This window comes from Magallana gigas, chromosome 5 (genome assembly GCF_963853765.1).
Source record: "Magallana gigas chromosome 5, xbMagGiga1.1, whole genome shotgun sequence".
In the NCBI taxonomy this organism is placed as follows: Eukaryota; Metazoa; Mollusca; class Bivalvia; order Ostreida; family Ostreidae; genus Magallana; species Magallana gigas.
The window spans coordinates 12,011,582-12,038,403 of record NC_088857.1 but is presented as its reverse complement, the minus strand read 5'-3'; the positions used below and the strand labels follow the sequence as shown (position 1 = coordinate 12,038,403).

At 35.4% G+C, this 26,822-nt stretch overlaps 1 protein-coding gene across 1 annotated transcript in view; it reads left to right on the top strand.

The window, feature by feature from the left end:
- LOC105335200 (uncharacterized) overlaps positions 1 to 26,822 on the top strand; it is a 35,347-nt gene continuing 8,525 nt past the window's right edge. The window contains exons 1-39 of the mRNA XM_066086134.1: positions 1 to 156; positions 4,607 to 4,695; positions 6,069 to 6,224; positions 7,090 to 7,218; positions 7,526 to 7,645; positions 7,895 to 7,996; positions 9,138 to 9,260; positions 9,610 to 9,713; positions 10,089 to 10,255; positions 10,463 to 10,568; positions 10,679 to 10,880; positions 11,194 to 11,365; positions 11,770 to 11,896; positions 13,274 to 13,420; positions 13,641 to 13,800; positions 14,162 to 14,355; positions 14,640 to 14,778; positions 15,143 to 15,299; positions 15,412 to 15,518; positions 15,628 to 15,801; positions 16,161 to 16,258; positions 16,370 to 16,481; positions 16,678 to 16,929; positions 17,227 to 17,372; positions 17,510 to 17,720; positions 19,447 to 19,611; positions 19,929 to 20,086; positions 20,217 to 20,363; positions 20,490 to 20,664; positions 21,302 to 21,451; positions 21,571 to 21,696; positions 22,011 to 22,174; positions 22,376 to 22,518; positions 22,792 to 22,958; positions 23,243 to 23,392; positions 23,563 to 23,682; positions 23,993 to 24,118; positions 24,375 to 24,592; positions 25,500 to 25,607. Coding sequence (XP_065942206.1) covers positions 4,635 to 4,695; positions 6,069 to 6,224; positions 7,090 to 7,218; positions 7,526 to 7,645; positions 7,895 to 7,996; positions 9,138 to 9,260; positions 9,610 to 9,713; positions 10,089 to 10,255; positions 10,463 to 10,568; positions 10,679 to 10,880; positions 11,194 to 11,365; positions 11,770 to 11,896; positions 13,274 to 13,420; positions 13,641 to 13,800; positions 14,162 to 14,355; positions 14,640 to 14,778; positions 15,143 to 15,299; positions 15,412 to 15,518; positions 15,628 to 15,801; positions 16,161 to 16,258; positions 16,370 to 16,481; positions 16,678 to 16,929; positions 17,227 to 17,372; positions 17,510 to 17,720; positions 19,447 to 19,611; positions 19,929 to 20,086; positions 20,217 to 20,363; positions 20,490 to 20,664; positions 21,302 to 21,451; positions 21,571 to 21,696; positions 22,011 to 22,174; positions 22,376 to 22,518; positions 22,792 to 22,958; positions 23,243 to 23,392; positions 23,563 to 23,682; positions 23,993 to 24,118; positions 24,375 to 24,592; positions 25,500 to 25,607 — 5,583 coding nt within the window. The 5' untranslated portion in view covers positions 1 to 156; positions 4,607 to 4,634. The remainder of the gene's footprint in view (positions 157 to 4,606; positions 4,696 to 6,068; positions 6,225 to 7,089; positions 7,219 to 7,525; positions 7,646 to 7,894; positions 7,997 to 9,137; positions 9,261 to 9,609; positions 9,714 to 10,088; positions 10,256 to 10,462; positions 10,569 to 10,678; positions 10,881 to 11,193; positions 11,366 to 11,769; positions 11,897 to 13,273; positions 13,421 to 13,640; positions 13,801 to 14,161; positions 14,356 to 14,639; positions 14,779 to 15,142; positions 15,300 to 15,411; positions 15,519 to 15,627; positions 15,802 to 16,160; positions 16,259 to 16,369; positions 16,482 to 16,677; positions 16,930 to 17,226; positions 17,373 to 17,509; positions 17,721 to 19,446; positions 19,612 to 19,928; positions 20,087 to 20,216; positions 20,364 to 20,489; positions 20,665 to 21,301; positions 21,452 to 21,570; positions 21,697 to 22,010; positions 22,175 to 22,375; positions 22,519 to 22,791; positions 22,959 to 23,242; positions 23,393 to 23,562; positions 23,683 to 23,992; positions 24,119 to 24,374; positions 24,593 to 25,499; positions 25,608 to 26,822) is intronic.

Below are 26,822 nucleotides of genomic sequence, written 5' to 3'. Positions count from 1 at the left end.
CTAGCATTCTAGCCAGTGTCGGTATGTATATATAACATAATAGATAATAATCATACCTTTTACTGACCGGCGCTGAAGACAGGGATAAATATTGCAGTTCTTCTAAAATCTCACCGGATAAACCGAGCAAATTCCAAAGGAGCACGGGACCTCCAGGTATTAAATTAATATTCCAGTTATTATTACCAACAATCAAATGAATAGTTTATCATAATCCCTTAACTTCATTAAGTTTTCACATTATATCAAAAAATGCCTTTAAGCGAATTTTCTTTTCAAAAGCAACATTTTTGACAAATTTAAGTAATTTTAACATAAAAATACATGACCACAGAAAACAAGATTTAAACTGGACTGCATTCAACGTGGATAAAACTTGTAACTTTGTCATGTGATCAATATCAAAATGTTGCTTTATGTTTGGACACACGTTCTATTGAGCTAGTTTTCCATTGTCCACCATTGGGGGAAATTATTAACCACAACTTAACGTTGTGAAATTTTCAATAAGTCTTGTTTCTTTTAATTTCGAAACGAATACGGAGAAATTTGTACGTGTTCGTTAACGTTTAAAAATGTAGGTAATTTAAAAATTACGGAAAGAAAACGGTTGAATTTTTTGTCAGTTCCACGGTAGCTTGATCATAAACTATATTTGTATATCACATTTTGTGAACAAAATGTGAATTGTTTCGTAGTTACTTCAATACCACAAGTTTTAGAAAACGCATTAACAATACAACGGACATATAATGAAACCCCAATTAGGATTGATGATACATGTAACTGATTTTATTCAAATCACAAAAACCTATAGTCAGTTTTCTCTGAAATACGTATGTAATTTTTAAAAATGAAATCACTTGCCATTTCGAACGAAATTTCTTGGGGGACGGGAGGGATGGTGGGGAGGACTTATAGATAAATAAGACTGTTTATGATGTGATCTTAAAAAATAACTCTAATGGTTTTAATTTAAACTCATATAACTTGCAGTTTGTATGCCCAGTAATAACGGTATTCTTTTATCTGGCTACCACGGATATCAACGCTATTAATCATTGATTGATATTTTTTTTAATATTAATTTTGTGATGCTATTACACTTCATCAATTTTATCAAAATTTAAAGGGTAAAAATTATCAAATATGAGGTGACGTTCTTACAGTCTGAAATTATAAATAAATGAAACAAGAGAAAAGACGTTTATTTCATGATTTTTATGAAAGTCGGTCTTTTGGTTACTTTTTTAATTATTCAAAATCGAATATTTTTGTGAACTAAATGCATGGCTATCTATTATAATGCATAAGCCGCGGGTTGATTAAACTAGATATTGATAGTATGATGTTCAATCCCATTAATCAAACCATGTTCTTTTTGTATTTGTTTTTAGTTTTGCCACAAAGCATTTCCTAAAATATTATGGGTTTTAAATTGAGTAATTGAAACAATGTAATGTTGTGCGGTTTTCACGTGACAATGTGATAATCTTGTGTCATATTGTAAATTTTCAAATAACTGGGCGGGTGTAAATACAAAATTTATTTCATGACATAAATGTTATATTTACACCCACCCAGTAAATTCAAAATTTACAACTTGGCACTTGTTTGAAGTCTTTCATCATGATAATTCACTGAGTGTAAGGGTTATTTCTTGGAAAGATAGGGAAGAAGGGGGTATTATGTTTTCTCTCAATAGCATTTTATGGTTTTTTAGGCAAACTAAAAAATTGAAATTATTTTTATTCTTTCAGCTTTGGTCAATAAGAATTTCTTCTCAGCTTTTAATATCTATTAGGGCTGGTTGTTCTTATTTTTTCGCTCGATAGTATTTTTTTTTATTATATAATCGGTATAAATGGGCATTACCTCATCCAAAAGGAATAGAAGAAATATGACGTGACAGTCCAATCTATCATTATCTTTGAGTGTATATGGCCAATTTGGTGTAAATGAACTTAGTGCTCTATCACCCTAAACCCATCATAACCTGCATGGGCCAGGTCCGCCACGAACTCCCCAAAGCGTGTCTGACACAATCATATTTATTAAATCGGCGACCATTTGATGGAATTTTAATTTAGGAAATATGACGTTCAGTGAAGCAAATTTTTGAGTGAAGATGATGCACGATGTTGCACAGAGAAGTCACAGTTGTCTACTTTAGTTACCGAGACCTGAGCAGAGTTATCAGGCGAGATATCCTGAGACACGCACATCATGTGCCTTTTGACTTCATTGCTTCTTGAAGGTGTCTGAATCCTGTAGCATAGTATAGCATCAGTATAGTGCATTGATAGTTTTTTTTTTCAATTATACATGTGTATATGATTCGAGTCTTTAACCCCATTGATTCGACATATTTAAAGTTTTTCAGGTACATTAATTTGGTATGTTATTTTTTAGAAGAGCTGAAATGAGGTATATTTTCCACTGATTTGTTTGAATTACATTGTTTCTCGACAGATATGCTGAAAAAAAAAGATGAAAATTGCGGGGGAAGGTTAACTTTGTGATGTCATTTGTGGGCATTTTTATAAAAATCAAAATTATGAAATAACTTGATATGTATATCTCTACAAAGAAAACAAAGAATTACATACAGTCAAATGATGATGTTCACATTAGGAGGCCATTTTAGTCCTATATCACATAGTCCTTTTTCGTGGACTTAGTCTATCAGACTCTCGCCTTCAGAAACCGAAGAAAGCCCACTGAAGAAACAATCCATCATTTCGTCAACGCTGCACACGTTCTTGTGTGTATAGTTCTATATGACTGTGTCAACACTTAGCATTGTTTGTTTTAACATTGGATTCAAGAATATTTTTAAATAGTTTAATATACATGTTACTGTCACAGAATTGCTCAAAAATCCTAGCTTTGTTCTTCGTTTTCTTCTTTCTGGAAGAGGCTTAGAGAGTTCTTATCAACCCGCGTTAGAATCGATAATTACATAATGCTTTTTGCAAACCGGTGATTTTTCCCGTGTGTTTGCAATAACATAGGAGTCTATTTAAAATAGTATTTGTTTACTTTGAATTCCATTTTATATTCAGTGCACGTGTGAAGGCATACTTATAAACGAACAATTAAATACATTTTGTTAAATAGTTTTCATATGTCAACTTAAATTTGAAGTTAAATCTATATATGTGTATGCAACACAGAAACATTCCAAATCTGTCTTCAAATTTATGAATATCTACAAAAAAAACAATTAATGCTCACTGAACGTTTGGGATGGGTTGAAGAAAGGGGGGGGGGGGGGGGTTCTTCGAAATGTGACTTGTCATAATCATTGTGGCCTTTTATTGCGTTCATAAATAGCATCGACGGCCAATAATGTGATAGAAAAGATAAACAGTTCTAAAGCGTGTCTTTGTGTGCGGTAATTACAGAGCGACATCTGGGCATTCTTTTTTTTTGTTTGTTGTCCAGATATCCCATCGACCTGTGTGCATAAAAATTAATCTAGTCGCCGCTCTACACCGATGTAACCAAATAAAATCACGCAGACTGGGTCCCCTTTATTGCCCTTTTCACGCAACATTTCCTTTTTTATGTGTCATTTTATTGGTTGCAATCACAAAAACATAGTTTCTATAGGGTTAAAAAAAAAAGTTCGGCTCGTACAAAATGAAGGGGGGAAAGGCCTCACAATTAAAACTGTCCACGTAACATTTGCCATTTTTTATACTATATAGTAGCCAGGCAGGATGTGTACCGATTTTTTTTCAGACCATGTTATTGCATTTCTTAGCAAGGACGTATATATATTAACATAATTATATGTTAGGTTGATCGTCTGTTCATGTAAAAACTTGTAAAAAGAAAAGGTTTTCACGTAAAAACTTCCAAAAGATAACTTCTTTTATCGATTATAATACTGATATACGTTCAAATTCCGCAGTTTCCGTAGATTTAGCGTCATTAAACTGTAATTAGAGTAACCATCCAGGACCAATTTTTTCAAGTCACCGTATAATCATATAACCTTCAACTGAGGAAACATATTGCCTGGCTTTCAATTAAGGCACTGTAACATTCTTTCTTCCATCGATTGGGGGAGGTTTATATTTCATACACAAAGGACAAAGGAAAATGACCCCTGAAGTAAGAATATGTGTATACATTACGCCTAATACGCTACTAATGCCTCACAATACGTATTAACGGCATTGTGTACGTAACAACCTTGACACTTTGTGGCAAACCTTTTTTAAAACTTAAAATGCATGTAGGAAAAACGAAGTCGTGCAGGAGTTTTCCTCCAATCCATAAGCTCTGGAAAATTGGGCTAATGGCTATATATGCTACTTAGGAATTTGGCTTAATAGCCAGCAACCCCGAGGAAACTGATCATGTCATTGGGTTCCCCTTTCATAGCAAGCTTTTTTTTAAGGGAAAATCCGCTTCATAAAACAATACATTTTCTCGTTTTTCCCCAGAAAATTTGAAATAAAAATTTGGGGCTGAACATTTACAAGCATTCCAATTAATCATCAAGTTAAAGCATCATGTTGAGCTCATGATTTTATAAAGATTTGTGTTTTATACTGAATTTTGGTTTCTTCTCTTTTTTAACGATATATTGTAGAGAGTGAGAGGTCGACATCAGAGCTGCCATGAACAGTATCCACATCGTCACTGCCACAGTGTGGATATCTGCCTTAATATCTGTCCACGGTACGTCCCACATACATGTATCTCTATATCTGTTTCACTGAACGTGTTAAAATCGGTAAAACATGCATCACTCCTACAATATTGTCAGTATTGGTAAGGAATGATTTGTCAACATACCTATTATATTGAAAAGTGAGATCATATCTATACACTATTATAGGCCTAGATGTCGGTGACAACTGATACGAGCAATATATATGTTATTGATATGATAAATTACAAACATGAATTAATTGGAAAATATATGTTTGGAAAAACACTCAATGGCATACGAGGCACATAACATCGTTTTTTAAGTAGAGGGGTACAAACTTTCCACAAATCTTGAGAAAAAGCGAAAATAAAAACATCCCCAATCTTCAAAATCCCAAAATGACAAAGTTGATTTCCCCTTTAATTCATAACATGGTCAGAATAAGTGGGGGAGGTGCAGTTCCTTCAAATTCCAATTTCCATATGTAGATTTAAGTAAGAATTCTTTTTCGAGAGAAAGGGGACGGAGCAAGTCCGCTACTCCCCCATCCCGAAGCTAAATGCTAGCATACTGTAGATACCAGATACAGATCCTGCAACAAAGCAATTTTAGTTTCGAGTTTTTCAATGTATATCAAACTTTAAACACCACATATTCATATAAAAGACGTATATATATATATATATATATATATATATATATATATATATATATATATATATATATATATATATATATATATATATATATATAGTAAGACCAGGGGGTGTCAGTCATGTCACTTCAACGCGAATCTGTCTGAAGTCTTAATTGCGAATAAACTATTGTACGAGTTAACTCGCTTTTGGGCGCGAAAATCAAAGCTGTCATACTACACAAACAAATAGCAAAGCCTTTAACATTTTTTACTGTGAAGTAGCCTAGCCTCCCACTGGTTATAGAGATGTAAAATGTTTAAGCAAAAACGGTAGGTACAATCATTCATAATCATTGAAAATCGGCTTAAGGTAACGCAATTATAATTGTGAAATGGTCGACACCTCGTGTTTTTTACTTATGAATTTGCATAGAGAAAAAAGTTGAGAGGGAAAAGTCAATGCAACGGAGGAAAAATCCGTTTTTAAATATTTGTATGACGTTTCTACACCGTACCAGAGACATAAATAACTGTTATTTAAATCTGACCATACACGAGCCCCATATTAAGGTACTTTGATACACGTACAGACGTCTGTACATAACGTGGTTATGTATATTAGCCTAGACTACTGTTATCATTCATGATTATATTTGTCTGTTAAGATCAGCATGCTTATCATCTGATCATTTCTTTTTATTTGAATTCTTAGCCCAGACAGAAAACCGGTGCTTGATCATTTCTTTTTATTTGAATTCTTAGCCCAGACAGAAAACCGGTGCTCAATAGATAAGTATATTCTCTGTGATGACAATGCCGATTGTACGGACAATGTGGACGGGTCGTTTACTTGTACCTGTAAACCAGATTACCAAGGCGACGGACTGAAGGGGGACAACCACACTGGCTGCAGACTGGGTAACACATGTACTCCTGTAATTTGTACATATGCTGCATATATATGACCCTATAATGTACCTGTGGAATTGCATTGTTGCAGCAAAAACTGACATCTCTTTTGTTGAATATGATGCAATGGCAATATTTTTTGTATCATTGTCATTTTATTATAATCTATAGTCTGGCTGTCCCAAGTTATTGTATTGTCACATTTCAACGAATTTTGATAACAAAACCCATACCTGTGAAAAAAGTACAGTTGAAATTAATGAAAGGGAAAATATCCAAGATATTTTCATTGACAACATTATAATTTTTCACTCAGACAAATAAACAGGATTGAAAAAATATTTTTTTAATGGATATTTATTATTGGAAATTTTGACATCTTTTCTCCATTTGGAAGTCATCCAGAATACCCAATTTTTCAATATTATCATCTGGTTACTTTGCAATGCAAAATCCCTGTGGACATATTTTTTAGCTTGTATTGCAACTACCAAATAAGCTAGAGGGGCATTTCAGATACAAAAAGTGATATCGACCTTGCAAGCTCGGTTGATAACACTTTTCTGTGTCTTTGGTCGAAATCACATGACGTGGGTCCATATTACTACATATCAACCTACAATGAGGTCCATAATTGTATAATATAGAGTAATTAAGCCAAATGGAAATCGAAGTCCCCTTAAATTGGGATCGAATATACCAACTAACTTGGAGAAACTTTAATCCAATTACCCTGCTAAAGAGTAACACAGGTAATAGTGAAATGGTTAATAAATGTGCTTTATATGCCAATTTTGCATGAAGAATTCTATTTTAATGGACATAATTAGAAGGTACCATTTTTAAAGTTTATTGATTCTTGAATTAACTTTAGCGGGAGACCACCATCCGTGCAACAATGAAACAGCAGCGGAGGAGTGCCACTCCTACGCGTTCTGTTCAGCAGGCGGATATTGCGAATGTAATTCTGGATACAAGGGTGATGGCAAAAATGACTGCAAAGGTAATATCAGGGTTTGTGCGAGTATATACTTGTTGTATTAAATTTTTAATTTAAATTTGTCTTTTAATACAAAATTATATAATGGTTAAGACAGCAAAAATGCACACATATCTGTTTTAAAACTTGCTTATGTTATTTCAACATTATGTAATAATTTTTATTAACCAATATGTCCATAGAAGTCATTATTATGTTAATTAATTTGATATTCATAACTTGATGATTAAAAAATATTTTTTGGTAAGATGTACCCTCTAGTATATATGTGTTTGAAATCATTGTTATACTTTGATATATATTTTTGTAGACATTGATGAATGTGCTACGTTAAATCCATGCCATGTCAATGCTAACTGTCAGAATCAGCTGGGAACCTTTGAGTGTATATGTAAAGCCGGATACAAAGGAGATGGCTATAACTGCACTTGTAAGGATACCTATACCCAATTTATATTCTACACACTATGAAAATGATTATTTGACTGATATTTATATGACTCCATGTAAACCACTGTTGAAGATATTCACCCATATTGTTTTATATACATGTAAATCATTGTACCATTGTTATTATAAAATAGGCATTTGCCCATAATATTTCGTATCCATGTACTCGGTAAATCATTGTTGAACATATTTGCTCATTATGAACTTCATGTTTGCATTACTGTTGCAGATTACTGTACACATAACGAACAATGCCACAGTGATGCTGTTTGTGTGAACTCAGAATGTGTGTGTAATGGTGGCTTCACTGGAAATGGAACACATTGTACAGGTATGACAGATCTGGTAGGTGAAACTACTTGTTGATTGATGTAACAGGACCTATACCAGAACCCTCAGTATAACGAGGAGTGGTATATGTAAATATATATATATATATATATCTAAATGTAAAGAACCCACTGAATGGTATATATATGTACAAGAAGGATGTGTAGGTAAATTTAGCTTTGTGTGTAAGGAACCCACCATAGGAAGGATTTGACTATGTAGATAACTATATATGTGTAGCTTTTATGTATAGAACCTTTTGTATACTGTGGAATCATTAGAATTCGTGGTGGCTCAATTTTCGTGGGTAGCCTTCCCCCACGAATTTACGTCCTCCACGAAAACAAGTTTTGAAAGAGTTATTAAAACTGAAAACCTCAACTTCAACTTCAACTTTCTTTATTGCGTAAGACATACATCTTATTGCATATGAAATTTTTATAAATAATATGTGCAGCACATTGCATGGATTTTCTAACAAATGGTAATAGCAATAAATATGTAATACAGTGATGATAACATTGGAGAATGTCAATTTATTAAAACTGAAAACCAACACATCCACGAAATTACATCTCCACAAATAAGCAAAAAACCAACAATCCACGAAAATTGGCCCCCATGAATTTAAATGATTCCACAGTAGGTAGAACAGGAATTGCAGTAGTAAGAAATTAGGCCAGATAAAACCCTGACAGTCTAGTGACTGGATCTAACCACACATATTTTATTATTTGACCTTAACCATAGTTTACAGAACAAACTCTACTGGTACATGCATACTCTTTTGTCCTTACTTAAAGTTTTTTACACAAGGATGATAATGTATATTTATATAGGAATAAAAGTTGTTTTTGTCAAAGATGCTTTACATTGATAAATTGTTTGAGTTATGTAAATGCAAAACACACATCAGATTTCCATAAGATATGCAAATAAAACATTTGATGAAAAAAATATGCGTATATTTTTTTTATAATCAGATGTTGATAGGATGCATATATTAAATATTTAGATGCTGGTAAGATTAAAAAAAAAAAAACCCGCATCAGATCTTAACCAAGACAACTGATAGTACAACATGTAGATGTGACACCTGGTTCTTTAATTCGTATTTAAAATGACTTACCTTAACTTTGTAGATGTCAATGAGTGTGATCTGAAGACCTACACATGTGACCCTAATGCGGAGTGCGAGAACATCGTGGGAAGCTATTACTGCATCTGTAATGCTGGCTATACTGGGAGTGGAAAATCCTGCACGCGTCAGTATCAGAAACTGATTACATACCATCTAGCTCATATCAGTTATCTATATGTACACACTAATGTTTTATCAATTTCTGTTTTTGTATTGTCGTCTACTTATGAAATATGAATAATGAAAATAGATATAACTCCAGTATTGAAAATATTAAATCCCATAAGCTGCATTTCACCCCCAGAAACACTTTCAATCATAATATTAATACTTTATACTCTGCATTTTGCATTAATACTATAAGTATATTGAAATAGATTTTTTTGTGACATAAAAAATACTTCTTGTACAACTTGATAGACAACAATTTGTTATGACATATGTACAACACAGTCATTATCTTCACTTTACAGTAATGCCCAAAAATTGTGATGAAATTTTCCAAAAGAACAAGATGTCCAAAGATGGAGTGTACACAATTGATGCTGATGGCACAGGACCCATTCCTGAGTTCCAGGTCACCTTTCCAGCCAAATTATTTGTCCTTCATAACAAAGACAATTTATGATAAGCAATTATCTATTAAATGATATGTATTTTCCTCTAGATAAGATTCTCTTTTTGCAATGTGTCAAATATAAGATTCTGGAATGGATTCCTGCAACTTATACTGTCCTATTACACAATATAGTCTCAATAATCTTCAACAATAACTATTTGCTTTTTAAGTTTTACCCAGTCTTGCATTAGAATCATACATATATGTGAATAAACAGGCTCCTGTACATGTGCAATAAGTCTCAACTGAGTAAAACTGAGCAGCATATGAATTATAGTCACTGTGGCTAAATATCTGAAGTGAAGGAGTGTTTGTATTATGGTGTCTTTTTAGGTTTACTGTGATATGCGCCCGAACCTAGGAATCACCATCATGAACACCACTGCCCCCACAACACAGATCACTCAAGGTCGTCCAGAGGTCACGGTCACCTACAATGCCACCCACCCTCAGATCACCAAGGTCATAGAGACCTCAAACTTCTGCTATCAGTACATGGGGTGAGACTTGTTGATGAATGTTGATCCCGTCCCGATGTTACATTGATAGATATTTGAGTAGCATATTTGAGCTGCTTTTATTTATTGAAAAAGATGTTTTCTAGCAAAAACAAATTACTATTTATAATAATAGTTTAAATACATGGTAAACTAATACTTTTTGGTATATTCAATAGATACAGTACTGCAATTATTTTTTAAATTCAGAACAACATGCAGAAACAATGCTAAAACTCTGGATGGCAATGACTACTGGGTCGATGGCAAAGGAACTCAACACAAGACGTGGGGAGGGGCTACATTCCAGGGCAAGGTCTGAACATCTGATTAAAAAAAAAACTTGAATATTACAACAATAAATTCAATTTCTATTGTTGTAAACCATGTCTTCACAAATAAACTGATTACATTCTATGAAAACAGTGTTCATGTGGTCAAATGAGATACTGTGAGACCAGACAGGCCAACTGTAACTGTGACGGCACAAGGTCAGGGGTCAAGGACGAAGGGAAGATACTGGACAAGGCTCTACTGCCGATACAGAAGGTTCACTTTGGTCTTGACAGCTCATCTCAGTTGATGGATGTTGAGATTGGAAATGTAGTGTGTGGACCTAAACCATTTGGTAATTATATTGACTAGTATTATGGAACATGCACATTTATTATCATTACTTAATCTTATGACATGCATATTTCAATGTGTGAATTAAATTATGACTTAAGCACTCTGTTTAAAAAAGATATTTTATATGTTGTGGATATCATTAGTTATATTTAGAGATAGATACTATAAATAGCAAAGTTATTGGGTTCATCATATAATTATTACATTGAGTAAAACTCTTTTTTTATACTTAAGTCTTTTCTCATGCTAATGTTTGTTACCAGAGCATATTGTTAAACAGTTTGATTTTGATGTGTTGTGTATTTGAACAGATTTCCCCATTGACTGTGATGATGCCAAGTTTAACACTCTTTACAAGGTTAAGGAGGATGGCCCTCAGATCATTGATATAGACGGCCCTGATGGCCCCGCCAACCCGGTCCTAGTCCACTGTGACATGGAGTCCTACCCTCACGTAGGGATAACCGTCATCCCCCACGACAAGTCAGTGATAGCAATTCCTTGTAAAGTACTCTGTAGTATTATTTAATGGATGATTTTTAAGATGCATCAATTGAAATATCTATTGAAAATGGATGATTTTTAAGATGCATCAGTTGAAATATCTATAATTGAAAATATGTATTAAAGATGGTCATAAGTATTGGTTAAAAATCATATTGATAAATGTTAATTGGTAATTTAAATAAAACTTTTGCGAGTTCCTCATTTTCATAACAATTTAAATAAAGGACACAAGAAAATATAATCCAAGTGGAATATTTGAGCAAGAATCAATAGTTTTAATTGTTTAGTAATTGTGTTAATAGAATTAAGGTTCCATAAATTTATATTAATGATTCCACAGTAAACAGATTGGTTTCAGTAGTTTAATGATTGCCTTTTAGCTATGACCCAGTCAGCCCCACAGCCCCAGAACAACACAGTTTGACCTATGTCATTGACAAGCCGTCCATACTGAAGATCATTGAGGAGTCGGCCTTCTGTCGGCAGGAAGTGGAGTACAGCTGCACTGTATGTCAATCACTGAAAACTATAATTTTGTGGGTATAGGTTTGGCAAATTTTGGGGTTTTCATTTTTGTTGAGGTAATTCTTAATAATTCGATCACTATTACCAAACTTTCCTGAGTGTTTGTTTGGAAATTCTATAGAAACATAAGACAATTAAAAGATATTTCCAAATTTACAGTATTAAGATCTGTATAATGACAGGTCTTAACATCATATTAAAATTTATTAACCGGGTTTTCCAACGGAAAAATCCGGTTATTAAAATGGTGAAAATGGCGGGCGGGCAGCTGCCAAAAGGGTACCCTCATTGTACAGAGAACTCCTCCTACAGTTCTCAAGATAGAAAGTTGTTCTTTTGCAGATCAATTGTACATATATCAGAGGTGTGCATATTGCAAGGATTTTGATTTCCGATAATTTATCGAAAAAATACCAGGTTTTGAACTTAGTCATTTTTTGGCAAAATTTTGCATATAGGGTACCCTCATTGTACGGATAACTCCTCCTACAGTTTTTAAGATAGGAAGTTGTTCTTTTGCAGATCAATTGTACATATATCAGAGGTGTGCATATTGCTAGGATTTTGATTTCTGATAATTTATGAAAAAAATACCAGCTTTTGAACTTAGTCATTTTTTGGCAAAATATTGCATATAGGGTACCCTCATTGTACGGATAACTCCTCCTACAGTTCTCAAGATAGGAAGTTGTTCTTTTGCAGATCAATTGTACATATATCAGAGGTGTGCATATTGCTAGGATTTTGATTTCTGATAATTTATGAAAAAAATACCAGCTTTTGAACTTAGTCATTTTTTGGCAAAATATTGCATATATGGGTACCCTCATTGTACGGATAACTCCTCCTACAGTTCTCAAGATAGGAAGTTGTTCTTTTGCAGATCAATTGTACATATATCAGAGGTGTGCATATTGCTAGGATTTTGATTTCTGATAATTTATGAAAAAAATACCAGCTTTTGAACTTAGTCATTTTTTGGCAAAATATTGCATATAGGGTACCCTCATTGTACGGATAACTCCTCCTACAGTTTTCAAGATAGGAAGTTGTTCTTTTGCAGATCAATTGTTCATATATCAGAGGTGTGCATATTGCTAGGATTTTGATTTCCGATAATTTATGAAAAAAATACTAGCTTTTGAACTTAGTCATTTTTTGGCAAAATGTTGCATATAGGGTACTCCATTTCACTGGATACGTGGTGATAGGATTATGGATACAGTTCACATAAAAGAAAACCCGGTTTGCTGTCACATTGACAGCTTTTCTCTTGTATTTATGAATGAAATACTTATTTTCATGTGAGAAAACTGATTTTATAACGTTTGCTTTACAAAATGCTAATGGTGTTATCAGGATTCAAGGCTGATGAATGGAGGGGACAAGAAGGGATTCTTCAGCGACCTGAATGGGGTGGTCAAGGACTACTGGCCCGGCGGTAATGGGGTGGCAGGAATGTGTGGATGTGGTCTGACCAAGACTTGTGCCGAACCAGACAAAAACGTAAGACATTACAATAGTCAGAAAAATATGTCAAAAAATTTGAAGGATTTTTTGAAAGGGTTTATAAATGCTTTTAATAAGAGGAAAACTAAATTACATTTGACTAAATTAAATGAGATTTTCTGATAGATTACTGTCAAATGCAAGAGGTTTTGTGATATTTAAATATTGTTGTAAAGAAAAAATAATAGAACATATAGAAAAAATTTTTTTGATGTAGTGTAATTGTGACACAATGGATGGCCGACCCAGGAAAGACATAGGTGTTGTCACAAAACCAGAGGACCTCCCCGTTGGGTCTGTGACCTTCAATGAGATTGGGGACAGTAGCAGTGGACAGTATTTTGTGGCCCCCCTCAAATGTAGCAGACAAGAATTTGGTAAACCATTCTGACATTACCATTGTCAAGCTTGTATCCACTAGAACCATTTATATCCCTTCTATTTTAAAAGGCAACAGTTTCTTTAATCTGATTTGATTTATTTTGCAAAACCGCATCTTAAGGCCTTTTGATTGACCTTTTTGTCAGCTAATTTAACAGCATGGATTAGAATTGCTCAGCAAACACATTTTGACACTTGGATCCATAAATGTTTTTTATGATTACCTTTTTCAGTTGAAGTGGAATTCAAGATTCCCCTAAATTTTGAGTGTGCAAATATATTTGTTTACAGTATTATGCTTGCTTGATTCTACCTCACTTACAATGTCCTGACGGAATAGTTGTTCATTATTTCCAGGGTTTGAGGTAAACTGTCAAGGCTATCTCAACAGAGGTCAGAACTACAGCTACACATACATGGTAGATGTTGATGGCCCCGCCCCAAGAGACAAGTCTGACCCCACCAATGTGGAGCCCTTCCCTGTTGAATGTCAGATGCAGGTGGAGCCCCCACTTGGTATTACCATTGTACATCACGAGCAAGAATCACAGGTGATTATACTATCTCAAACCACAAGTGTTGAACTTTTTAGCATTGTGTCTGGACATGAAATTCTTGTGCAAACCCCTAAATTCTTGTCCAAATCCCTGCAACATTTTGTTTCAAAGATTTCAATGCCTTCCTTGTTCTATTAAAGTTTCCTGTGAAATTTGTTTTAGAATGATTTAAAAAATCATACCAGATTTTTAAATCATTTTTTGTAGAAACAGGTAGTTCAATCAACATAAGAACTGTTACATATAACAAATGCAGAATATTCTATGCTCTTTTCCAGCAAACAATTATAGGAGGAAGCCTATCATTTAAGTACCGCTATGTCACAGATGAGCAGCTCGCCAAACTACGCGTCCGATCAGTGTACTGTTCTCAGTCTGTGGTCCATTCCTGTGTCAAGTCTCCAGTGTTTGCACAAGGTAGGTCTACATTTCTTTCAGAAATTTAAAATGTAGTTTGAATTTTCAGTGTAAAAACAAGAGCCAACCAACTGACTGTTGTTATTTCAGAAATATAAATTCTCAGATAAGGGGTATACTAATTATTAAACATCAATGAATACTGGCCTGTACAATCCCCGTAAAAATTTATTCCACATAGAAAACATATTTCAACTTAGCACTAATTAAGTAATGATTTATCAAATTCTTACTGTTCCATCACAAATCAATTATAAAAATCAAAAAGTGGAAAGAATCCATTTCAATGATTCCAAATTTTTTTTCCTACAGTTATTTTATGTGTCTTGTATTTTTAATTTAATTTATCATGTTGGTTTTGTAGATGGGACCTCGATTGGTTACTGGGAGGACCTTAGTGGTACCAAGCACTACTATTACACTGGTAAGGAGGGAGAGGGGTGTGCTTGTAGTCTGACCCAGAGCTGTGCGGGGGGATCCACCACCAAATGTAACTGCGACATCAATGACAGCACATTCAGGTCAGTGGGCTGGAATGGCCTGATGATCTTCATATTCGATTCATTGTGCTTCAGAGTTTTATACCTGGAATATATCTGTTAGTGCTAAAATAGTCTTATTATATCCTTTTAGAAATGACACAGGGACTTTGGTGGACAAAGAGGTGTTACCAGTCAAGAAAATGGTTTTCAGTGTCACTGGAACGTCTACTGTCGACATTGGTCCACTCAGATGTTTAGGTCAGCTTCTGAAATTATTTGTCCATTAGAAGCATTTTATTCTCATAAAATTCCTTTCACAGCTAAAATTGACTTGTAAAGGACTCACATGTGTTTTTTGTCTTTGCAGAGGTGTTCCCTACCTGTGCAGATCTTTACAACTTTATGATTGGCAAGAGGTTTGAGAGCGAGAAGATGTTGGACAGTAACCGTGACTACACGGTAGATCCGGACGGAGCAGAGGGAGTGGATCCTTTTGTGGTCAGCTGTCAGTTCCCAATGACTGTCATCAAAATTGGTCCAGGTCAGTGTCTCTCTGAATAAGTCCTAGATATATTTTGCTTGCATTAGAGATGTGCAAAATTTTTTGATTTTCAAAAAAAAAAATTCCATGCTTATATACTGTATTACTGTATACAGAAATATATTCACATTTGTTTTATTTTTGCCTCTTTTGCTTTCGTTGTGAGCAGGGAAATTTTAGACTGGGCGAATTTTAATGTCTTATATAATTTCTCTTTAAACAAAAGTTTGTCTTGATGAATTCAAGACAGGGTGAAACCGTTTGCATGCGAAAAGGGATGAAAACAACACGGGACTAGTATTTCCCTGTATACAGTAGTACTTGTACTTGTTTTGAAATATGTGTTTTCCTTGTCTCAGGCTACTTTAACTACACATATGGTCAGCCAGGGGATTCTCCAGTAACCAAATGTTTTCAAATCGATTACGAGCCAGACATTTCCAAAGAACAGATACAGGTTGGTTGTTGGTATAGCTTTATGCAAGCAGAAGATTCACCCTTTTATCTGTTTAACATGTCAGTGCAATGTGCTCAATTTTTGTGCTTAAATCTTGTTAACTTTTTATAGGCTTTGGTTGAGAAAAGTAGTCATTGTACACAACACCTGAGGTATACCTGTAAAAACGCCCCCAAAACTGGCAAAGTTTCTTACAGTACATGTGATGGAACTCTCAAGAAAGGTTAGTGTGTGGGTTTTAAAAAAATTCAAGTCAACATTTTCCATAAAATAAAAAAACGTCAGTGTTTACAAAAAATTTTAAATGACCATATATGCATGCAGATTTTTATATCAAAGCCAACATTGAAGTATTCTTGAGTGTTGGAGATATACTTAAGTGACTGTTCCTGACTGTTCCTTGGTTTGTTTGTCATCAGGTTGGGGAGGATCGGGTGGGATAGATGCATGTGCCTGCGGAACCAGTGGTACCTGTGAGGGACCGGCAGGGGCCAAGTGTAACTGTGACCTCGAGGACGGTCAGAGTCGCAGCGACGACGGATGGATCTACGACAAGACCCGCCTCCCTGTGTGTGAGGTGTGTATCACCCTGGACCCCACCACTCCGGTGATGACCAGTCGTACAGCGGCCTATGTGGTGTCTAACCTTCACTGCAACAGTGGACCTATTGGTGAGATACTGGCATTGGTATACTGCTCTTTTGTTCTTTGTTGAAAAAGTAGAATGAGACTGTATGATATTCTTTCATTATTGATTATCATAGTAATTTATTGTAACTTCTATGGAACTATTTCATACTGTATACTCGTTAAATCTATAAATAAGGCTGACTTTAATTGATCAGAAAAGATATTAAAAGATACCAAAACTTTATTAAATGTGATGAAAATAGAGACTATTGCACATTGTTACTAATGTTTAAGGAAGGTAAAAGATGTATAGATAAGCCATGATCTGACATTCACAGGAATGTATGGTTCGTGTCAGGCCAGAAGGAACACTGGAGAACTGAAGAATGTAACAACTTATGTGGATCCGGATGGACTGTGGTCCGGAGAGCCTGGATTCCCAGTATACTGCTCTTACATTCCACATCCTCCAGTTGGATTCACAGTAAGATATTTTAAATGTATTCATTTCACTAACTTTAACTGCAAAGCTTTGTTTCTAATTGATAAATCCATTATTTTGTGTTATGTGCTTTACTCTCTCTAAGAATCTGATTTGGATTGTTTCTTTTTGGCAAATAGGAAATTCGACCAAAGGAACCAGAGATTATCGTGGAGTATATTCCAGGAGAGATAGAAATTTTGTACTACCTCTTTAACATTACCATGGTTCACAGTCTGGTGGAGAAGTCTCAGTACTGTGAACAGGAAATCTATGTCCTGTGTAACGGAGCACCCCAGCCCAGTGAACAAACAGGGCGCAAGATGAACGACTGGGAACCACAGGCCGAGGGTAGGTACTGTTAGGAATCGGTAATCCTGTGGATAGGTACTGTAAGGAATTGGTATTCCTGTGGATACTGTAAACGTATTATACAGCTTACTCCGGATGTATTGAAATTCAGGGGACCATGCAAATTATTTCAATATATCCGTATTTCAATATAAGCGAAATTGACTGACGTGAAGCCGCCATTTTTTAAAGCTCAATCCCGATGTAAGCATAAAAAACCAAACCCGAACAAATTATTAGATCATCATTTATCTATTACAATAAACGGATTTCATAGAACATTAGGCCTTGAAAGTTTGATTAAAATTATATCCGAAAGTTTTGTAAGTTTCGTTTTGTTGCTCTCTTAAACCTCATCATAATCTCGGATCGCATTCTTTTACGTTTTAGAAAAATGTTAGAGAAAAATCACCACACCCAAACACTTCAAATATTGCTGAACGCTGCTTGTATATCATCGTAAGTGTACACGCGATAATCTCAAAATCCTTAGCTATTTCGAATTAAGGCTTTAATAGCCATAACTACTTTGTATTTAGCGTCCGGAGATAAGGTATTTCTTTTCCGTGGGGTTTCCATATTACGTCTAGCCCCAATACATCCGTATTCGAAAAAACAAAAAATTAAACAGTGAATAAATTTTACTTTTTAATAAAAGTATAAAAACACACATGAAGAGAACTTATCAATTCACACCTTTGTATATCAACCGGTCAGTCTGGCATAATTACTGTCACCAACCGTGACGACAGCCGCCAGGGAGAACTTCAATATAACCGTTTTAAAAACAACTAATTATCACTTTTGGGGACCGATCAGTGGCTTCAATATAAGCAATATTTCAAAATAACCGATTTCATTATATCCGTGAAATCAATGCAAAGAATATGAGAGGCAAAAACTGGGGATTTATTTCTATTTCAAAATAAGCGGAATTTCAAAATAAGCGAGTTCAATATAAGTGGAGTAAGCTGTATTTACCATGTAGGATATTTGGCGGAATATGATTTTTGAACAAGTTAGCGTAGATTTGATTTAACGCATTTCTATATGTAACTTTTTATCTACTTACATATTTTACATTTGGCGATGTACTTGATTTAGCGGACGCCGTTTTCTGCCAAAAACGCTAAATAGAATACACAGCAAAATGTAATACGTTTACAGTATGTACTTTGCAGCTCAGGGAATGATCATCTTGTTGACATGAATTTCAAATAAAAAAAAATTTAAGTGAAAAAAGCACTTTTGTTAAATTCACATAAATTGGATTTTATGTTAATTGTCCTTATGGAATATTTTTGTCTTATCTTGTATTTAAATAAAATTGAAATGCATTTGAAAAATATTTATATGAAGTGAATTTATGTGTTAAATTCATGCAAGTGCTGTTTTCACCTGAAATCCACATAAAGCACAGTTGGCTGTGAGGAGAAAACTTGACAATCTTACCATACTCAAATATATTGTATATGAATGAGCCACTAGCTAAACTGATAGTTATTGTAGGGACATGGGGTCAGTAAGATGTTTCTTTCTCTATATCTATAGGAAGTGGAATCCAGTATAAGGTAGTATCTGTAAGTTATTTGTGGGGTTACTGGGATCAGTAAGACTTTTATTCTATATCCATAGGAGGAGGCATCTAGTGTAGGGCCGGTAGCTGTATCTGTGAGTTATTTTTAGACACCTGGGGTCAGTAAGATGTTTATTTCTCTATTTGTAGGAGGAGGCATCCAGTGTAAGGCGGGCAGCTGTATCTGTACTCACCAGGGAACGGAGGTGTACGGAGGCTTCATCACAGTCAAGGACCTCCTCCCGGTCTCCTGGATCAACCTCCCTCAGTCCACACAGCAGAGGAAACTCGTCACAGGCGCCATGAAGTGTTATGGTAAGAGAGATACTGTAGATTCCTTAGATTCGTAGATTCCGAGTAGTTCCTTTATGATTGTAATTTATGTTTTCTCAAATTGCAAGAACGTATAATTTTAAATGCTTTACATTTATTATAATATTAGTAGTTCAAAAGTGTCAGAAAAATCATGTTTCAAAAACTGTGTGCAGAGAAATATCCCCCCCCCCCCAATTTTATTTTCACCCCTTTTGCCCTTATTGTTAGAAGGTGAATTTAAGACTGGGTGAATTGTAACAAGACAGAGTTATCTCCCTGTATACCCTATATATATATATCTGGCCATATTGCTGCAGATGTGTATCCTGATTGTAATGAAATCAAACTGGCCAAGATGGACAAGAATCCACTAAGGAACAACCTATACGCTATAGACCCCGACGGTGCAGGTGGAGTGCCACTATTCCCTGCCTACTGTGACTTCAAAACCAATGAAAGAATTGGCATCACTGAGGTTGGAGTTCCTTTGTTTTTTGTTACATTTAAGAGGTCATCCAAATCAATTTTGATAATGCATATACATGTGTTTAACTAAATGGTTTTAATACCAAGTAAGAAAACCCATGTTTGAATTGTTTTGATAGATTCCTGTTGAAGAGCCAGGTGTGCCCTTCAAGCTGACAGTGACTGGACAGCCAGACCCGGAGAAGAACAAGCACTCCATCCTGTACCCCGATGCTACACCAGAACAAATCCACGAACTGACATCAAGGTCATCCTTCTGTCACCAGGTGATTTATCTTCTTGATCCTACTGATATAACACTTGTCATGAATAACTTGGTTATGCAGCTGGAAAAACGATTTTTATTGTGGCCTAATTGCAATGACTGAATAAAAAACTTGCTCTTTTGACAGGGTATCCAATATGAATGTGTGGAGAGTCCTATAACAGACGCTGGTTACTATGATATATACAATGGCTCCAGTGTGTCCAGTTTTGGTACTGGGTATGCTTCCTCTACCGAGGGCTGTGCATGTACCTTGACTAACACTTGTCCAGCTGGGAGACTCTGTCATTGTGATGCTAAAGGTAGGCTATCATTGTACACTGTCCAACACCTAACTAAAGGTAGGCTATCATTGTACACTGTCCAACACCTGTCTAAAGGTAGGCTCTCATTGTACACAGTCCAACACCTGTCTAAAGATAGCTATCATTGTACACTGTCGAACACCTGTCTAAAGGTAGGCTATCATTGTACACTGTCCAACACCTATCTAGAGGTAGGCTATCATTGTACACTGTCCAACACCTGTCTAAAGGTAGGCTATCATTGTACACTGTCCAACACCTGTCTAAAGGTAGGCCATCATTGTACACTGTCCAACACCTGTTCTGTCAGGAACCTCTGTCACTGTAATGCTCAAGGTAGACTGTCTATTTGCAGTGATATGTCCATCATTAAATCAAATCATTTTCAGATGGAACCCTTTAAACCCACAAGCCTATTTGTAAAGATGTTACCTGTATCTCTCAAAATTTGAATGCTGTTGAATGGGAATTGCATTTTGTTTTATACTGGGTTCAAAATTAAAACTGACTTATACACCTGTTGTTATTGACCCTGATTGGATTGCAAATGTTAGACTATGTCACAAAGAGAGAGATTTTTTTTTTTTGGATTTGTAATATTGACCAATTCAATGTTGGCATTGTATTTCTACAGGCAGTATGGTGGCCTATGATGTAGGGGAGGTAACCGATGGAAGCATCCTGCCAGTGACTGAACTCAGCTTTGGTGGTCAGACCACTAGTGGTGCCAAGGCCACCGCTACCCTCACCAACGTCAGGTGTGGGCCCCCTGGAGAGGTGTTCGGTAAATAATCATACAGTCTCCTGCTAAATTCCCTTGCTGTGCAAAATTCTTTTAGCATTATAGGGGTTCTCAAACAGTTTATGTTTGATTTTGATTATCTTATGCGATGAAATTTACAGATTTGCCCAAGGATTGTGAGGAAGCTTACAAGAATGGATATAAGACTGGAGAAGTGATGATCTGGCCAACAGCCACCATCAAACCTTTCTTTGTGTACTGTGATATGGAACTGGTGCCCAACCATGGTATGTGCATTGCAGTCTTTTCTGGTTCTCCTCTTTACTTGATAAATTCATTTCAAAATTCTACAAAGAAGAAAAATTGCAGTACCAGTGTTAGATGTTGATGCAGAAGGCTTGCTATGTTAATGAACAAATACCTTGCTAGAACTTTGTGTTATAATAAGCCAGGACTCGCTGTATTTCAGTCTGTTTGATATCTTGCATGCAAGAGAGATAAATGTGGTAATTACATGAGTTGTATATTTGAAATGAAGTTGGAGGGAGACTAAAAATAATATAGTTTGGAGCACTAATTAATAAGAATTATTTCTGTGCAGGGGTAACAATCATTGGTAACGACAGGGAGGAAAAAACTCCCGTGGATGGAACCAAGGTGGTGACGGTCACCTACAACAACGTGACGGAGGAGCAGGTGGAATCGCTGACCCATATCTCCTCCTTCTGCTTCCAGCCGGTCAAGTATGACTGCTACAACACTCTGGTATGTCTTGTGTTCTTCTTTATGGCTAAAACTTTGTAGTAAAACATTTAGATTTCACTACTGTAAATTCTTCATAATAAACATTTATGTTATATGTTAGGTAATAATTTTTCTTAAGATGGTATGGGACATCTGTTGATATTAATGTGTATTAAAGGGTAACCTATAGAATTGTAAAGTGCTTTGATTTCACTTTTCCAGTTTATTGGGAGCAACCTGTTTAACTGGGTAGGAGGCAATGTACAGGATAATAGATTCCTGGGGATCGGTGGGGAGGGAGAGTGTACCTGTGCCAAGTCTCAGCAGTGTGGGGGTAACGTCAGTGAGGCCATCCTCAGAACTAGGTCAGTGGTCTACCTGATAACTATGTTTATGTCAAATTTATAATGTCACCACACAATAATAACAATAACGTTGTTTTAGGGATATGATTTTTTCATGGAAATCCATATTTCTGAGGAAAAATCATATTCCTCAACCATCCTTCTTACTTTACCCTTTATTGTGCAGTTGAGAGTTAAAATGGTCATCCTAGATCAGTGCAGACCCTTGTTTTATTTTATTTTCACCTTTTTCTCCCTTTGCCATGCAATCACATTCCTGTTGTTTGCCTACAGGAAATGTAATTGTGATGCGGCGGAGCTACAGTGGCGTCGTGACGGAGGGGTCATCAACAGCACCAGTAAGCTCCCTGTGAAGACCCTCAACTTCATGGACAGCCAGCGGGAGGAGGCACAGGGAATCATCACTCTAGGAAAACTATACTGCGCACAGGTTGACTTTGGTATGATTTGAAGAACTTTTTCAACCATGAATATACATGTATGTACTTTAATTTTTAAGTGAAGGAAAATTTGGTTTAAGTATCACTAGTATTTCTATTCATATGCACTTCCCATAAGCATTTTAATTTAAATTTCAATTTTTGACAGTTTATATTTTTAGGATTTAGAAAAAAGATTGATTTTGATGCAGTATGGGAATTTCTTTAAAAAAAAGAGATAGTTTCATTTGGGATTTCCATAATGTGACTGTTGATGAAGTCAACATGATTTTTTCATTGGTAAGATCTGGATGAGTGTAAGATGGACTTTGATGACTGTGATTCGAATGCAGTCTGCATCAACAAGTACGGATCATTCGGCTGTAAATGTAAGGCCGGATACAACGGATACCCAGAGCAGCCCGGACGGTGGGCAAATGGACGAAACTGTTTTGGTAAGCTAGGCAATTGCTAAGATGATCATGTACTTGTAGTGATCGGATTTAATTTTTCACAATGCATAACAGAGATTGCCAATCATTTTATATCTGTACTGAAACATGATTTCTTTCTCAATTCCTGTGTATCTAAAGCTATATCAGAAATAAGATGATTGTGTTTCCAGATGACGATGAGTGTGCTCTGTTGAGATGCCCCCACTCTGCAGTGTGTACCAACACCATTGGTTCCTTCAAGTGTACCTGTAAGGCTGGCTATATACAAACCTCCCCCACCACCTGTCAGGGTACGTACTCCCGAATTCCTCATCTCCAACTCATTGGCACCAGAAAAAAACTTTGAATTTATTAGAGGAATTGAGATATGGAGGTTAAGATATTTTAAGGAAATTGTGGTTTGGGGTTCTAACTCACTTCTACATAGCCATGGTATTCAAGACATCTGTGTTGACGATAGACTATTACTCGGATACAAATGTATTCTTTGCAGAAAATCCTCATTCTAGCAGAATTTACAGTAAAGTTGAATACACATAAAGATGATTTACACAAAGAGATTAGATTCAAAGGAGTTACCATTATTATATTCTCTTTCAGACATCAATGAGTGTGCGGACCCGAGTCTGAATGACTGTGACCCCAATGCCAAGTGTTACAATCTGGAGGGAACCTTTGAGTGTCGGTGTAAGCGTGGATATCGGGGAGATGGCAAGATCTGTGAATGTGAGTGCTACCAAATCTATCATAAAGTATATGGAATTAACACCCCCCCACCCCCCCCCCCCCCCCAAAAAAAAAAAATAAAAATTAAAAACACATGTATAATTATTTACTATATAATTATAAGAATCCTTGTACCGGTATTAAAAAGATTGGATTACAAGTATGAATAGCAGTTTGTTTTTTTGGTTCATTTCTATTAAAATGGTTTCAGTTAGTCTTCGCGTTTTTTACAAAAAGTGTACATCTCCGTTTACAGCTGTTGGTCTGTGTTCCTGTTTTGGTGACCCCCACTGTATCTCGTTTGATCAGCGATGGCTGCACTTCCAGGGAGACTGTCAGTACGTCATGTCCAAGGACGGTTGTCACGGTACCACCCCCACCTACCAAGTCCTGACCACTCACTGGAACCAGGACCGCCCAGAGGCCACCGGAGTCTCCTGGGTCAAATCTGTCACCGTCATCCTACCTGGATATGTATGATTGCTTAGATTCATATCATATTTTACATAAAATGTTAGCAGCAGAACTGTAGCTCAATGGGAAATTCGGGTAGATGGACTATGGAGCTTCAGTTCCTTCCATACAAAAATCTATATATTTATTGCGCATGTTTTAAGATTTATTAACCTAATTTAGGAACATATTTTGTGAAAATTTTAATACCAACAAAGTCCTGACACATTTTTTAATGTCATTACTTTATTTGCCTCTGATTATCTTTTAAATACCCTAACCAGCCCCATTAAGTTAATAGTGTGGTTTGTTTACAGTTACAAAAAAAGCAACATGAAATTAACATTCTTACTGTCTGAGGTTTTAAGAAAGTGTTTGAGGCAAGTAAATTGGTGAATCAGACAAAAATATTCATTAAATAAGTTGAAATTCTTAAATAGGTTGAACAAGTCAAAACCATGCCCTTTGGGCAACTTTTGTTAGCTGTAAATATACTGTTTTATGTATATGGATGGAACTGTTATTTCATGGTCCGTCAACCCGAATTTCCTTTGGAGCTACTGTTTGCAGCTTATGTAATTGGAGTAAATTTTTGTTGTGAATAAAATAGGGGAGATGTCCACGACTATAGGCTCAAACTCAAGACCCTAAGTTTGAAAACCAAGGCTCTTCCATCTGAGCTAAAGGATTAAACTACTAGTTTGTATTAGTAGGAGTGTGGCAGTATACTGAGCCACATTATCCTTCTTCTTTAGAGATCTATATCCCTTAAAAATATCCCGAGACTCTTTAATCCACTCCACATGGGTTATTTTGTTGAATGATGATGATGTAAAAGTACAAGTCTTGACTTTAAATTGATATTTTGTTAATATTCATGGTAAAAACTGTTGTGAAATTTACATGAAATTTATGAAAACTCTTTCAGACTGTAGAGTTGTTGCAAAACTATGAAGTGAGAGTAAACCAGCTGAAGAGAACCTTGCCATACAAACCAGAGGGGAGACTACTCATCAGAAGATATGGAAATTGGGTGGTCAGTGATATTCTTGTTCTATACTGATGGTCCTCCTTTATTAAGGCTCAGTCATTGTTGTCCTATTAAAGGCAATTACACATGTATCTGAAATGTGTACATCTTGAACTAAATTTAATCTCTTAAAACTACAGTAATGCAAAAGGCTGAGTTTGAGAGAGAGAGAGAGTGAGAGTCTGTTTCAGCTCTTAAAATAAGATATAATTCATGCACACATTTTTATACCCCCGCAAACGAAGTTTAGGGGGGTATATTGGTTTCACCTTGTCCGTCTGTCCGTCCGTCTGTCCGTCCGTCTGTCAGTCTGTCTGTCTGTAGACGCAACTTTGTCCCCCCTATAGAATTTTTTATTACTGCATGGAACAGTTTGAAAATTTGTACATATGTTGAACACCATCTGAAGATGTGCACCTGCAATTTTTTTAAAGATCAGACAAGATTTAATGATTTTATGACAATTTTCATTTTCCTTATTCTATATATTGTACACTAATGTTGAAAAGTAAGGGAGGTAATCCTTACAGATTTTATTAATTAATTAATAGTATTAAAACACTCTAAAATATGTTGATATAAAAACACCCAGATTGAGGTTTCTTTGTCTTTATGTCTTAATTGATAATTTTTTTTATTTTTTATAAGTATTCTATCAACTGATATTGCAAAGTTTTTGTTTGTCAATGATAAATTCTTGGGAGCTAATGAGAACATCAAAGACAAGTGTGGCTGAATTCATTTGTCCCAAGGGAGCCATTATCTGAGCCATGGTTCAGATGGAGCATGTGTTTAGGGGAAATTGATAATCTGTAAAATGGGTGATGGTTTTGGGACTTTTTAAAAACTGTTTCATGTAAACCAAAAGTTTCTATTATTATAAGGAAATAAATAATATCATTATTAATAAAGAAGTTAAACTATTTTAAGAAGTTGTTTAAATTTATTAGTCAAGTAAATTGATGAAGTGACCCTAGTGAGCATTAATTTAAATGAAATTCAAAATTACAGATATGATTGTAGTGTTTTTGGCAATTTTAAAATTGTTTGTAATATTAAATTTTCTTTTTTACATATTTTTACATAGTATGGTAATTATGGTAATGTTTTGGGAGTTTATTAAATTTAACAAGCTCATCAAAGAAAATCATAGTCCTAAGGATCAATTTTCTGATATGGAGTTCCATTGTGCCATAAGAGAAAGTGAGGAAAATTTGAAAC